This window comes from Diceros bicornis, chromosome 3 (assembly GCF_020826845.1).
Source record: "Diceros bicornis minor isolate mBicDic1 chromosome 3, mDicBic1.mat.cur, whole genome shotgun sequence".
Classification (NCBI taxonomy): Eukaryota; Metazoa; Chordata; class Mammalia; order Perissodactyla; family Rhinocerotidae; genus Diceros; species Diceros bicornis.
Window position 1 is genome coordinate 39293938 of NC_080742.1, and position 16197 is coordinate 39310134.

Below are 16197 nucleotides of genomic sequence, written 5' to 3' on the forward strand. Positions count from 1 at the left end.
CCTGCATTAGGGTGGGAATAATGGAATAGACAGGAATCACTGACTCTAAACATCATAAAAAAACAGAATTTAATGGTTAAATGAGTAGGAGATTCAAAGTGCAGGACAGGAAGTATTTAAAACTGACCACATGATTTTAAATGCAGGTGAATAGGAAAATAGAGATTCGTTGACACAAATGGAGAATTGAGCATGATCAGTTTTGTGGAAAGATGAGCTCAGTCTGGAGCATGTTAGAGGATAGTGATACTTTTGAATGGAAACGTACAGAAAATAATTGAAGGAAAAAGGGGCAGGTCTTAGAACGATAGATGAAATTTCTATGGAACGTCCTTAGGTAAGGCTTCTCTGTTTCCCTCCCTCTTTAAATTGTCAAAATATATGTTATTTCACACACAAAGGATTACATGAGCTAAATGCTAATCACTTGAGAAACCTAACATGAGTGTTTTAAATTTAGGTATTATTGTAGCTGTAGAGAAAAAGAAAAGCTAGATTTACAGTTTATATCAAAGATCAAACTATATGGCATAGTTGAGAAAGTGAACATATTTAATTATTTTCTTCTTTCTAGGCAGGATGTAAAGTCCTTAACAGTTGAACAAACTGATTGAAAACTCATTTGTATACCCCAGTGAGGTATTTGGTAAATGCCTAATTGTTAAACTGAATTTTAAAATGATCCTTAGAGATACCTGACAATATACAGCATCTTTCTAACCCTGGAGTTAAGTCTGTTTCTGGTAAATCCCTGAGTTCAATTCCCAGCTATGCTACAGTCCTTTAAGAGGCTAGTTAAGATCCTTGGCTAATATGGGAATTGTTGCCTGAAAACTAAAAGTTAGGGTGTGCCCCAGATCTCAGACTCACTTAGCCCTCTGGGAGACTTCTCAGTATTAGATATGTGCTTAACCCAAACTGTTGATTCCAAACTCTGTCTTTGTTGCAGTAGAATTACAAAAGGGTCCATGAAGAGACTTTTCACTGCTGTTACAAAATATACATACTTCTACCAAAGTAAATCTGTTTAAAAAAAACTGCGTTTGGTTGCAAGTGTTTTAATTTTTGTCCTGATCCTACTTTTAGCAAAAAAGAAAAACTATATTAGAATCATTTAGTATGTACAATAATTAAAACATTTTATTGATCATTGTGTAAATAAAAAGATGGGCATGTTCCCAGAGGAAGTAAGTTCTTTAATGTATCCCTAAACTTGAGGCTGTGCCTGTATTCATGCAAGGATTAGAATTTATATACATTTTTTTTTTTTTTTTTAATTTCCCCCCAAAGCCCCAGTAGATAGTTGTATGTCATAGCTGCACATCCTTCTGGTTGCTGCATGTGGGACGCGGCCTCGGCATGGCCGGAGAAGCGGTGCGTCAGTGTGCGCCCGGGATCTGAACCTGGGCCGCCAGCAGCGGAGCACACGCACCCAACCGCTAAGCCATGGGGCCGGCCCTAGAATTTATATACATTTTTATTGTTTTTTGGTATTCATAGAATGTATTTTCATGCTATGTGTTGTGAAGGATGTTGAATATAAAACACATTATGCAAGGAATTTTGTTGTAAATCAGATATTTATTGAATCTAAATGAATATCTTCTGTGCATCTTCTAAACTTGAATTTGTATCTATATTCTTACAAAAGTCACGTTGTTTAAAATAAGTTTATATCTTATTCCTGTCCCTAACATCCTATCATGTTTGTGTCAATTAATTTAATTAATTAAAATGCTTTATAGACATATTTTTTGAGATTTTAATGTGCAGAAATTCAAAACAGATTCAAATGTACTTTCTACTAAATACTTGAACTTTTGAATTGCATCATATATGCAAAGAATAAATAGATACATTCAATTATTCATTGGCAAATACTTATTGAGCATCTAATACGCCCCAGGCACTCTTCTAAGGGCAGAGGATACAGCAGAAAACAAAGCATGGTATGGTCATCAACAACTTGTACTTTATCCAGCCTATGTCAATAATGGTAATGGTACCCTACCCTGAAATAGTAATTTTGATCCAAGTCTTTATAATAATAAATTAATTAAACCCATAGATTGCTTCTAGAAACAAGGGTCACGGAAGAAATTATGTTGCAGCACTCATATTTTAATTAATTCCATCTAGTTTTAAATAATATGGACACTTAGACTTTTGAGTTTGGGATTTTACTTTCTTGGAAGCTCACGTCACCAGCAAACTCAGTGTTTGTTTACTTAATGCCATTGGTTGATTTGATGCCTGGGAAAAGGCCAATGTGGTATGATTGATGAGAAATGTTTAAGCCTGGTCATTTTATTTGCGAATATTTTATGATCTGTGTCTCTTGAAATGTAAGGTGGTTTGGGTTTTTTTTCTTTTTAACTCTGCATCCTTTAATGAGAGGTCTTTGTCTTTTATCCGTTGTTCACTTTTTTTCAGGTTTTAGGGGAAAAGCCAGAGCTTAGAGATGTAGATGATGATGATGACACCATAGCAGACGTAACTAACAGGAAAATGGCTAAACTCTACATGGTGAGTTCATTGTCAGTGAGTTCTATCGTTTTTACTGGACTGGATGCAGCTGGGGAGGCCTGTAGTGGGAGGGACTCTCTTTGCTGCAGTTGATAATTTTCGTTGTCCTCAAAAAGAAATGTGTAGATAGAATGCATTCTTTGCTCTAGTATATTTATTAAAATTCTTCTTTATGTTACTTTTTATTATTTTTATCAAACAACACATAATAAGTGAACTTATTGGTATGACAATTAAATAAAGTATATATTGTTGCTGTACTAGTTTGAAATAGTATATTTCCATGTATACATTCAATAAAATGTTTCCTTCATGGAGTAAAAATACTTTGTAAGCTTTTTCTTATAAAATCTTGGTAAGCTTAAAAATCTTGACCTTATTTAAAATATCCTGTTTAGACATAATGAAGGCTTTCTTTGTTATAGTAGGGCAAAGCTATCAAATTAGACAGCTGGAAGGAAACAGGATAAACACAGCCCTGTCCTGGGCACAGGCAGACCTAGTTCCATGTCAGCTTCGTGGTGAATGACAGGCTAGGTGAACTTGGGCAAGACATGGCCATTCTAGGTCTTAAGTTCTTATCTAAAACAAAAAAAAGAGATTACATTAGAAGATTACTCAGGTTCCTTCCAACTCCATAATTTTATGATTTTATTGCTGGTAAGGGTAACAAAAGCCAAAAGATATAGACTGCTCAAATGAGATCCCTCCTCTTGGAACTTTCTAAGCACTTGATTTGGAGCAGACCATAATCTCCCTGCAGAATTGAGTAGTTTTCTCATCTGTTGCAGGAAGGAGTTATATTTGCTGTTTTTTAAGGGACCGTCTAGCTCATAAACTGATTTTAAATGAAGATCAAGTTACTAACTTGGGTAGCATAACTTCCTTTGAGTAAAAGGGAAGTGGATTCTTTTCTTCCTAGATGGTAAAGGAAAATGTGGTTACCACTTCTGCTAAGTACTTTTATTATTACTGCTGTAATTTTAATATAAACCATACAGAAATTGTTATCTAAAGACTTCGTGGCTGCTTATGTTTTTTCATTACTGTTTCTAAAACCCATTTTCAACAGCGTAACAGATACCTTTTATGTCACATCATCAAATAAAACTGTTCTCCCTCTTGGACAGCATTATGGACTAAAGAAATATTGTAAAATATGAACATGTTCTTCGTGAATCATTGCTCTCTCTAGTGGATCCATCAAGTATTGCGTATTTTAAAGTATAAAGTCCGTTTGAAAATACTTTAATTTGGGATTGCTGAACAAAACTGGGAAGCAGAGTCAGCTAGGGCAATTTCTAAAAACACAGAATTCAAACCCCACCACAATGTGGCAAAACTCCGCCACTGATCTAGGGAAGGCCCTGGAATCTGCATATTTAACAAGTGCCCGGGTGATTACCTTGCAGCCTACAAACTGGCCTTTGAAAAACTGAATTCTAATCTAGGCATTAGTATCACTTTCAATGTTGTAAGACCATCTCCAACTTTTATAATTTTTTTTTTTATAATTTTTTTTTTTTTCTCCCAAAGCCCCAGTAGACAGTTGTATGTCATAGCTGCACATCCTTCTAGTTGCTGTGTGTGGGACACGGCCTCAGCACGGCCGGAGAAGTGGCGCGTAGGTGCGCGCCCGGGATCGAACCCCGGGCCGCCAGCAGCGGAGCGCGCACACCCAACCGCTAAGCCACGGGGCCGGCCCTCCAACTTTTAAAATAATGTTCTGTAGTCATTTCCAAACTTCAAGAGTCTAGGTAAATAACAATCTATTCGTGACAAAGGAAATTTACTTTGATAATTTACATAAAATATACTTAAATTACAGGACCTATTTTGAGGAAGAAAATCTGTAGGCATCAACTGTGATGTATCAATGCCTTCCTTAGCCCGGTGCCTGGCATATGGCAGGCAATCAATAAGTGTTGAATGAATGAATGTTTAAGCTTCAGCTTTTTGTGTGTGTACAATGAGTGTAAGATTATTACCTATTTGAAAATATTGCTATAAAAATTCAAAGACATAATCATGTAAAGTTCATTGTGTGGTGCCTACTACATATGAGCATCTCAACACACCTTAGCCGTTGTTACTATCAGTATTATTTTTGATGTTTTAGGCAGAGTGTCAAAACTTAACTTTTTTAATTAGTAGTTTTTTTACCCCAAAGGACTCTTTTTTAAAAAAGTCTTTTAGGGTTATAATTGGGCTTATGGGTTTTGTTTGTTTTTTTTTCTTTGAAACAGCTTGATTGAGATAATTTATATTCCATGAAGTTCACCCATTTAAAGTGTACAATTCAGTGGTTTTTATTACATTTACAGAGTTGTGCATCCACCACCATAACCTAATTTTAGAACATTTTTATCATCCCCAAATGAGCTCATGGTTTTTATATTAGGTTTCAGATGCCAGTGGATCTATGAGAGTGACCGTGGTGGCAGAAGAAAACCCCTTCTCCATGGCAATGTTGCTTTCTGAAGAATGCTTTATTTTGGACCACGGTGCTGCCAAACAAATTTTTGTATGGAAAGGTAAAAGATGCCATTGACATTGTTGCTGCCCTTCAGACTTATAGATATTTTTTTCAGAAAGGTAAAGAAAACATCTTTTGTGATTTAAAAAAAAACCTACCTTTCTGAGACTTTGCTCTATAAACAGCTCATATAAAATGTAGACATCAAAACCATATTTTCTTTCTACTAGCATCATTTGCCAGGGATGATGGGGTTAAAGAAAGCATTTAAGCCATATAAAAAGAATCTTTTTTATATGTAGCATTCATTACAATATTAAGTATACTTAATGTACTAGGGAGTTTTTGCCATTCTCTCAATGTTATATTTAAATTAAATTATAGTTATATTTATTTTTTGGTGCACAAGTATTTCTTAATCATATAATATTTTCCCTCTCTGAAATTCTGTCTCTTTAATTTATCTTACATTGTAGGTAAAGATGCTAACCCCCAGGAGAGAAAGGCTGCAATGAAGACAGCTGAAGAATTCCTACAGCAAATGAATTATTCTACTAATACCCAAGTATGTGTGGAAATGAACTGGCTAGAAAAAAGAATTTAAAACACAGGAGTTCATGACATCTGCACAAAACTCACAAAATAATTTGGTTCAAAGTAACATATTCATGTGAAGTCATTCTTCACTTACCTGTGTCCAACGTTTTGTCAAATGTCCCTTGAACTGTATCTATGTGGAGGATGAAATTTTGCAGAAACTGGAGCTCAGACCTCCCATGGGGCTGCATGATAAGAATAAGAGCCCTTCTGCTTCCTCCATAGCCCTTAAGTCAGGATAATAAACCACAGTTGAATTAACTGAGAGCACTTATCAGTTATTCCTTAGAGCAAGTAGTACAGACATGGACTAATACCCGGATAATATTTGGCTTCATCAAGATCAACTTAGATACTGGCTAGTTACTCTTTCTGAATCTCTCAGCCTTATCTTTTCTCTTCATTTTTATGTCCTGGCACAAGTAACACAATGAAACCATTTCTTCTAGGTCACAGACGTCTTGTGAACCTAATGTGGAAAAACAGTCAAACTTATTTGACTACAGTGGTAACATATGAAAGAACTTTATTCTTACCTCAGACATCCTTGCCTTTAGTTGTGATAAAAAGCAGAACTGGATTGTTTTAGCTTCATATTTGGTAACCTTTCCTTCTGCATTCATTTAAGGATCCCAGCTTCTAAGTTTACATCTGTCATCACAGAAACCAGGACAATCTTTTCATTTCCTTAGTTTTTTCTCCACTACTAGATTAATGTTTTTCCTTTGTCTCTTATTTCCTGTTTATAATTATTATTATTTTTGAAATTTCAGATTCAAGTTCTTCCAGAAGGAGGTGAAACACCAATCTTCAAACAGTTCTTTAAGGACTGGAGAGAGAAAGATCAGAGTGATGGCTTTGGGAAAGTGTATGTCACAGAGAGAGTGGCTCGAATACAACAAATTCCATTTGATGCCTCAAAATTACACAGTTCTCCGCAAATGGCGGCCCAGCACAATATGGTGGATGATGGTTCTGGCAAAGTGGAGGTATTTACCTGTTTTTGTTTGTTCGTTTTTATCAAGCCCATTTATGCCAGTATATCTGGAAATACAATGTCAGGAAACTACAAACTTTGTAAAATGTGAATTTTACTTATTAATAAAGATGGTCCAAGACTGTATATTAAATCAGGGGATTTAAAGCTGAAAGAGATATTGTCTGACCCTCAGTCCTATTTTACAATATGTATGTTGAGATTGTAAGAAGTTAGGTGATTTGTAAAAGATCACATAATTATCTCCTTAGAGACCTGATGTGGAACCCAGCCATCTTATTTCCAGGTCCAGAACTGCTCCTGCTCTCGTATGTGGGATTGTCCAGTGAGCGTTTGTTGCTCTGATGTACCAGCTACCATCAGTTTGTCCTTCTCTTGCACCTTAGAGGCAGTCACAAAAGCAAATTGGGCATGTGTTATGTGCTAAAATCACAGATGTTTTTAGAGGATTCAAATTGAGTTTGTTGATTATTCCTTTTTGTTGACAAAAATTGCTAAAAAAAAAAAAAAAAACCCTAATAATTTTCTCTAATTCAAATCTCTTCACACTTAATCCACTCTTAAGTCATCTAATGTAATAAGAACTGAGTGCTGTCACTTTGCATTCTAAAATATTTTAATGGCTCTCCACAGTCTTGCTGAGAATGTCCATCTTCAGCTGGGCCTCCATGGCCTTCCGTGCTTTGATCCTTGTTCTCCTCTCCACCTCACCCCTCCACTGCCTTAAGGACTCTTGCCCTCTGCCATCTGGCTAACATTCCCATTACTGCTTTGTAACTCAGTTATGACACAAGCTGCATCTTTTCTGAGAAGCCTTCCCTCTGCACTGAAATGGCCTTTCTCTGTGCTTAAACTATAAGTAAAATTTTTCACAGGACTTATCATAGAAGTACCACGGAATTGTTCATTTACTTACAAATTTCTCCTCCTAGACCTCTTGTCAGTTCCTCTTGTCAGGAATGAGTATTTTATCTCTATATTCCCAGGGTTTACCACAATGCTTTGACCAAAGTATGTAGTAAAGAGATTTAGGAAGTAGTTTTTCCTCTTTTCAAAGACATGAGGTGTGAATCTAAGCTATACAGGGGTTGTGGGAACTGAAAAAGGAGAAATGCCCCACATGGCCTGTCAGGAGTTTCCAACTTCTGGGTCTGGATCTGCCTCCTGCTCAGACATCCTTTTATGGAGCCCAGCAGAGCCAGAGGGTCCTGTGGCAGAATTGGCTCCCCAGCACCAGCTGTGTCCTGGCCACAATCTCCATGTCAGACCACAGCATCTCTGAGATGTCCTCCTGTACCACCCCAGGGCTGCTGAAATCTGGGGGCTCTCTCTAGGCTCTTGGGTTTAGCCAGGCTCTGCTGCTGTTTCTCCTCTGCTCACTGGAATGGCATGGGAAGAAGGCACTGTACCTCTCCTCTCTACTTGCTCATCTCCAAATTTCAAAGCAAAGGGTCTAGCCTGCTCCTCACCAGGAACCAGGCAGGAGGGCGTGTGTGTGCACGCGCATGGTACTGGCAGTCTCTCACTCGTGTGTTACTTTCCTATTTCATCTACAACTCGCACTGTCCAACTTGGAGTGTTTTTAATCTGTGATGAGGATGAGGAAGTAGGAAAAAACTGGCTCTGCCTGCTTTTATCTTTTCAGTCTTATCGCCTGGATGGCGCCTTCTGAAAATAGAAGTCGTGCAATTGGCATCTTTATTATTTGGTCACAATCTGCCACTCTTGCCTGGGAAAACAGTAGTCTCATGACTTAAAGTGCAGGGAAAAAGAAATTTAAAAAAATTATCTCCCAGCTGATGAAAAATTTTATGTAAGTTATGAGATATATTTCTGAGCTGAATATTTTAGTTTGTTATTCCACTAAAATGTCATGGTATTTTCACAAATGGATCAAACAACAGGTATTTATTAATCAACAGGCTCAGAACAGAGCTAAGTACTGTGGAGGATGCAAAAGAAATACAAGCACCTTAAAAATCAATAAACAGGGCCGGCCCTGTGGCTTAGCGGTTAAGTGCGCGTGCTCGGCTGCTGGTGGCCCGGGTTCGATCCCGGGCGCGCACCGACGCACCGCTTCTCCGGCCATGCTGAGGCCACGTCCCACATACAGCAACTAGAAGGATGTGCAGCTATGACATACAACTATCTACTGGGGCTTTGGGGGAAAAAATAAATAAATAAAATAAAATAAAATAAAATAAATAAAAAAATCAATAAACAAATTGATACATTGATAAAATTCAAAAATTGTTTAATGATAAATCTAAACCAAAATTTTTTTAAAAATTCTGAGAAGAATTATTAGATCAAGAATTTTAACTTTCGTCTGCATATTCCATTCCTTTCAGATTTGGCGTGTTGAAAGCAACGGTAGGATAGAAATTGACCAAAACTCCTATGGTGAATTCTATGGCGGTGACTGCTACATTATCCTCTACACTTATCCCAGAGGGCAGATTATCTACACCTGGTAAGTTTCCCTCTTTCACAAGATCTCAAGTTTCACAGGGGCCAGATTTTGCTCCAAAGTTGAATTCCATGCAGTATGGGGTAGAATTATCCTATAGTTACCCCAGTGAGATTTTCTGTAGTTTTTCTTTCGATATGATTTTGACTATATTTTGTAGCTGCTGTTCACAAGCAGGGGAAGTTAGATAAAAATCATCCTCCCTAGTCTAGGAAAAAAGTTTGATATTCAAATAGTAGTGTTCTCTTAGTGGATACATAGTTGAATATCTCATTTCCTGTGCAAGCTAACACTCCAACCCACCAGCATTGGATACTACGTCTTACTGTTAAAACATAGAGGCCCAGCCTGATTGGAGCTGCAAAGTTGCAGTGAGGCAAACCTCCTGAGGGATGTATATATGATTTATGATTCTATTTTATATGCCAGAGACCTCAAATTGCATCCCTATTCTTTAATTGCCATGCAAGTCATAGCAATAATGGAGAAAAAAAATGTATCCACATCTTAATGGTTTTGTATAATGATTTAATTAAAGATTAAGTTTAGTTAGTCAGAGTCAGTGCCAAGGCTATGTTTTAACGGGAACTATCTAACCAAGTAAGTTAAATGCACATACCATGCTGGTGACATTTTTCATTGGTAAGTGTTTCACCAGATAGCAGGGTCATATTGGTCTCCACAGTGTGACCACTAACTGCTTACACTGACCAGTGCCTTCAGCCCAAGGAAGTTCAGGGGATGGGATGATTATCCCGATGCCATAGGCTCTTGCTACCCTAAGTGTGGTCTGGGAACTAGAAGCATCGTAGTAGTAGTCGTCACCTGGGAGATGGTTAGAAATGTAGATTCTCAGGCCTCACCTTTGACCCTCTAAAGCAGAACCTGCATTTTAACAAGATCACCGGGTGATGCATATGCACTTTAATGATAGGCAGGCATTGCCATAGGCAATGGTTCTAAACACTAGCTGCACACGATAACCTGTACAGTTTTTCACAAATCCTAACGCCTGACCTCTACCTCATACCAGTAAGTCTGACTCTCCAGTGGTGGGACTCTTGAGATTGTGATGTATGCCACAGCCAGCATTGGTGAGAACCACTGTACCACGGGACATTTCTCACCCTAGAGCCACATCATACCACATCAAATGGATGTATGTAGTGCGTTTTTTTAATAATAAAAAACTCACTGTATTTAGAAAAAAAAAAGAATGCCATCATCGGATGGAAAACTCAATTTGAGAAACTACATTGTGTATTACATAGTGCTTGATGTTGTGAGAGATATAAAAGTTTTGAGACATTATTTAGTCTATTATCAAAACTTAGTATATTATCAAGACTTTTTCATAAACATAAAGGGAGAAAATCGCGTTACAAACATAAACTTCCTCTATAAAGCCATATTGTCCGACAGATTCAATGAAGCAGAGCATTCAGAAATCTGTTACAAGAGGACTTTCTTACTTCAGAAATTCATCATTATGGTGTGTTCTGTTGCAAGAATTTGTCATTCTTTCTTAAAAAGCAAATTTAATTATGTTGGTAGTATTACTTTATTATGACATTAATACTTGCACAAAAAGTTGAACACACATATAATCTACAAAACCACAATATATTGTCCATAGTGTAGAATTCCTGCTCTTTGACAGTTTTTTTCTCTTTTTTTTTTATTGAGGTAACGTTGGTTTATAACATTATATAAATTTCAGAGGTACATCATTGTATTTCAACTTCTGTGTAGCCTATGTTGTGTTCTGTATTGAAGATGTCAACTGCATAGCAACCATTTTTGGGGCAAAATGTTTGGGCCAGCAGAGTGCTAGATGTTTCCATATATTATCTGTTTTCTTCATAACCAAGTTATTTTCAAAAGAAAAAAGGGAGGGGAGGAATCAGACAGATTAAGCAATTTAACCCCAAGTCACAACTGGGTTGTAACTGGTAAAGCAGCATTTCACACCTTGATCTGCTGCTCTCTTTAACTCTAAGGCCTGAGTGCAGCTGTACCCTGAAGATATGTCTTTATTTTGCAATTTCCATTTCTAAAATTTTAATTCAGATAAGTGTTTGTCCAAAGCATAGCATTCATAGGGATAAATTAATTGTTCTCAGTCAGCTTTTCTTTTACATTCTGTTTCTTGGTTTTCCTCTCAATTCTCTTTTGTAGGTAAAAAATATAATTGATTGTAGCACTTAGCTCTAACAAGAGAGACTAAAGAAGCAATTCAAAAGAATATTTTGAGGAATTAACATTTGAAATCCACATGAATAACTATGTGGATATAACTAAAACAGACTAAACCAGGTTATAAATTTTAAATGCAATAGCTATTCCTTAAATCATCTGAAAGTATTCATTGAGCACTTTTGATGTGCCCAGCACTGTGCCAGATACTAAAGATACAGTGGAGGAAAAAAATACAGCCTGTGTCCCCAAGAACTTGTACTTTAAAGAGAGGCAGATGATTAACAGGCATTTCAATGAAGTATGAAAGATTTTAATATAAGACCAAGCTGAGTGATTTTTAGACGGACACCCAAGCCTACTTCTAGGCTGTTGGTGAAGGGCTCCTAGAAGAAGTGACATCTAAGTGGGTGCAGAAGTGGGAGCTAGACAGGCAAGCAGATAAGGAAGTTGTTCCAAGCACTGCAGGGAAATGTGTGCTCTAATCTGCTAATAATGGTGTATGGCTGGAGCAAAGTTAGGGAGCAAAAGATAAAACCAGAGGAATTGGAAGGAGTCAAATTGTGAATGGCCTTGTAACCACGTTGGAGAGGATGAACTGTATTTTCAGGGCAGTGGGAGCCAGTCAAAGAGTTTGCTCAGGGAAATAATTGGTTTTCATCTTAGAGAAATTATTCTGGTTGACATCTAAAGATTGGACTCGTGGGAAAAGATTGGTAGCAGGGAGACCACTGGGACTTTGTTGCAATAATCCAGCTGAATGATAATATGGCCAGAACTCAGTATAAGGGCAATGGGGTGGGAGAGGATGAGACAAGTTTGCAAGGTATTAAGGAATTGGCATCTGAAAGACTTGTTATAGGGAATGGAGAAGATGACCAAGTCAAGGAGGACACCCAGATTTCTTGTCTGTGCGCAAGTGCGTAGTGTTTCATTTACTGAGATAAGGAACTCCGGAGACCAAGTTTGCCCCCCCCCCCGTAAAAAATTCAAAGAGAAAGAGAAGATAATGAGGGTATACCACATTATTAATAGTTACTATCTTTGGGATGAGACTGTGGATGGGGGAGGGGGTCATTTAGTTTTCTTCTTTCCAATTTGATATGGTCAAGGTTTCTATGATGCAAACGTATGTCTTTCTTAGATAGCAAATATAAGTTAGATACGTGAAAGTCCTTTTATGAATCTTTGCCATTTAATACCACAGATGTTAAATATGTACATTTGTTAAGGTTGTATGGACTTCCAAAGCTTCTATAAAGGTATTGAAGAGGCATTTAGAAAATAAGCAGATCTCTTGAAGACTGGCTTTCAAATTAAACAACTTTCCAGTTTATGTGATAAACTGCATGTTATGTGAAGGAGATAATTTCAGCAGGGGTCTTTTCTTCGAAATGTCAGGTAATTGAAATTGCATAAACATTGAACAATGACAATGATGAGTCTCTTGAAGCAGTAAATTCCATTTTCATGCAGCATTTATTTTTAATGAACAACAAGCACCACAGGTTTATAAAGAAGAAATCATGTCAAAGTAGATGTCTTTTTTTTTTCCCTTAAGCATAGGATTTCAAAATTAGAGGCAAAGAGTGACTTTATTATGTTTGATTATAGTGGAGCACTTGACCCCTGGGTCCTAGATCCATAAAGCGAGTTAGTTTGAATCTGTATGGATGAGAGTATCCATCACTTTGACAGGAAGAGGAGGAGGGCCTCCAGATAAGTAGTGAACTATTTATTAAGAGTCAGAAGGCAAAAGTCTTGTGATGTTTTTCAAGTTTGCTGGTTGAAATATTCCAGGGGGAAAAAAAAAAAGCAAACTGGAGACAAAAGTTTGGTGATATTGTTTATTGGTTGGTTGAATTTTTTTCCTGTAAAAAAACGCAAAATGGAAAAATAGCCGGGAAACCACAGATTAGATGAAGGAATGACAGGTTGTAACAGACCCTGCTGTTACCTGCAGCTTGGTGTTACTCCCCACGGTGTTACTCCCCACCGTTTGCTCCCAGTGGCTCACAGAAGTGTTTGTTAGCATTATAGGCTCATGGAAAATTTAGGCTATTAGCATTAAAAGACTTTATTTTTATGGGTACCTTTATTAGGGAAAGCATTTTTTATTTTCTTTTAAATGTGTGCCTGACATGAGCATATCCTCCCTTTTTTTTTTTTGCACTCCACTATAGAACATTTTTATTCAATCATTTGACTATGTTGGTGCAATAATATATTCTGGGATAAATAAGACACTCTCCCTGCACCCAGTGCTTAGGGGTGTGTGGGTGTGTGTGTGTGTTTGTTGCCCAGGGTGGGAGATTATTGTTAATCTGTTCTGGGTATGGAACAGGTAGGTCATTCTCAAGGTTTCAGAAGAAAAGGTATGTTTAACTTTCAGAATCCAGTTCCAGAATTAGTGTTCCTCCTGCTAACCCCAAGTCAAATAGACATGGGAGAATTGGCTAAAAACAAACAATGCTCAATGCTTTGGCTGCTTCCCCCCACCCCACCCCACAAACTCATCAAACAAGCAGATTGCCCAAGATGGCTTTACAGGTTAAGCTAGTGATTGGAGTTATAGCCACAAGCTATACACAGAGAAGTTGCAAATGAACTGGACAAATTGATTTATTGACCCTCATGTGGATTGCTAGTAGTTTAGCTTCTCTTATGGTTTTATTAATAATTCCTTTAAAGAATTGCTAGAATGACAAAATGGAGCCTAACCATTGTCTACTTCTGATGATTATTTTCTCATTTTTCTGGATGCAGACATTTGGTACTATGCTCACCAAATATTCGTTGAAAGATAAAATGCCCTAATATCCTGCCAAATATATTTGGCTCATATTCTCATACTCAGATGGATTATTTTCACTATGGAGATGGTTTCCCAAAATAGGCAGCTCCAACTTGAAATCAGAGAGACCTGATTACTTAGCTAATATATAAGGAGATAAGCCTCAATTTCTTTACCTATAAAACGGAGGTAAAAATACCTACCACAATGTGGTTCTAGACAATACATAGGACAATTCACAGCTCATTGTTAACACTTGCAAAAAATGATAGCTTCTACGGCCATATCATGTTAAAACGGTTTCTTCTTGATCTTTCATAATAACTTAAGTTTCCACTTGAAATGCCTGTATTAGAAGGTCTTAAAACTTAAATACAAGCTAATTTATTTTACTTTGGTTCCTCCAGGCAAGGAGCAAATGCCACGAGGGATGAGCTGACAACATCAGCGTTCCTGACTGTTCAGTTGGATAGGTCCCTTGGCGGACAGGCTGTGCAGGTTGGGATATTTTTGCCCCCAAAACTCATACATGTGAAGGTTTTGCTAGCCCACTGCTGAGTTAAAGTCCTCCTGCCACGTTGGGATGGGAATTTGACATTTTCTAAATATTACCTTTTTTTCATTTTGGTATTGGAATATTCCTACTCTCATGCTATACTCTCAGATTCTGGAAAAAAGGAAGCAAACAAACAAACAAAATAAACTACTAACAGATTTAAGGGCCCAAAGGAATCTTTCCTTTAGAATCACATCATATGTCAGTGACAGTCACTTGACATTAAAACTTTTCTGATTTACCATTTCCAGATGTTGTTAAACAGATGTGGTAGGTAGAATAATTCTCCCACCCCATCCCTGCAAAGATGTCAACGTCCTAATCCTCAAGACCTGTGAATATGTTTTGTTACAAGGCAAAAGGGACTTAAGATTGGAGACAGAATTAAGGTTGCTAATCAGCAGATTTTAAAATAGGAAGTTTATCTGAGATTATCGAATGGGCCCAGTGTAATCACAAGGATCCTTATAAGTGAAACAAGAAGGCAGGCAGAGTTAAAAGGAGGCAGTTGAGAAAGACTCAACCAGCAGTTTCTAGCTTTAAAGATGGAAGGGGCCCCCAGCCAAGGAATATGGGTAACCTCTAGAAGCTGGAAAAGTGGATGGAAGTGGATTCACTCCTAGAGCCTCCAAAAAGGAACGTAACCCAGTCACACCTTGATTTTAGTCCAGTGAGACCCATTTTGGACTTCTGACCTCCGGAACTGTAAGATAAATTTGTGCTGATTTAAGTCACTAAAATAGTGGTAATTTGTTACAGCAGCATTAGGAGTTAAATACAACAGTATAGAACAAGCACAGATTAATAATTCTAATTGGTGGTAAAAAAAAAAATAGAACAATAGTTTATATGCACTCAAATCACAAAAGTGCATAAGTTATGTTTTGCACAGGCAAACTGAAGTAAACCTTGATAAGAGAGCATGGATCCTTATTTTTCCCTTCTGGGTTGCAGAATCTTGACTGAAACAAAGTCCAACACCCAAAAGTGACGGGGGAAGTGGAGGGGAGGGTAAAAGATGAAGAGAAAGAGGAGGGGAGGGGAGAGAAAGAGAAGGAATAGGAGAGGAGGGGAGAGAAAACCAGAGGGGAGGGAAAGAGAACAGGGAGGAGGGAAAGAAGGGAGAAGGAAGGGGAGGGAAGAGAGGGAGAGAAATCACAGAGGAGGAAATGAAAAGGAGAGGAGAGGAGAGAAGAGAAATAAGAAAGGAGAGGATGATGTGAAGGAGGAGAGAGATGGATTCTTTATTTGGATATTTCTGAAAATAAAAAATAATTTGTTGAGAATGACTGAATCCAAATTCAAAATGACAATTCTGTATAAATATAAATGAGTCAAATTTTTAGTATATATATATAGAGAGAGAGATTGAGATAGACAGAGAAAAGATGGGAGAGAGAGATAATGTGTTGACTTATTTATTATGAAAGTTTGAATGTCATACAATAGGATTCCAATATCAATGTCTAGTTCTAGTTCTCTCATTGTGTCAGAGGGACCCTTTCCAGCCTGGTTTGACCTTCATTCCTCTTTTCTCAAGCTCTGCTGCTCCTCTTCTTATGTTTGTGGTCAAGTATCTGCTACT

General features: G+C 37.5%; 1 protein-coding gene across 1 annotated transcript in view; it reads left to right on the forward strand.

Annotated features, from left to right (window-relative positions):
* Positions 1 to 16197, forward strand: part of SCIN (scinderin) — a 77212-nt gene that overhangs the window by 46798 nt on the left and 14217 nt on the right. The window contains exons 5-10 of the mRNA XM_058526410.1: positions 2434 to 2526; positions 4928 to 5060; positions 5479 to 5567; positions 6373 to 6588; positions 8948 to 9069; positions 14464 to 14554. Coding sequence (XP_058382393.1) covers positions 2434 to 2526; positions 4928 to 5060; positions 5479 to 5567; positions 6373 to 6588; positions 8948 to 9069; positions 14464 to 14554 — 744 coding nt within the window. The remainder of the gene's footprint in view (positions 1 to 2433; positions 2527 to 4927; positions 5061 to 5478; positions 5568 to 6372; positions 6589 to 8947; positions 9070 to 14463; positions 14555 to 16197) is intronic.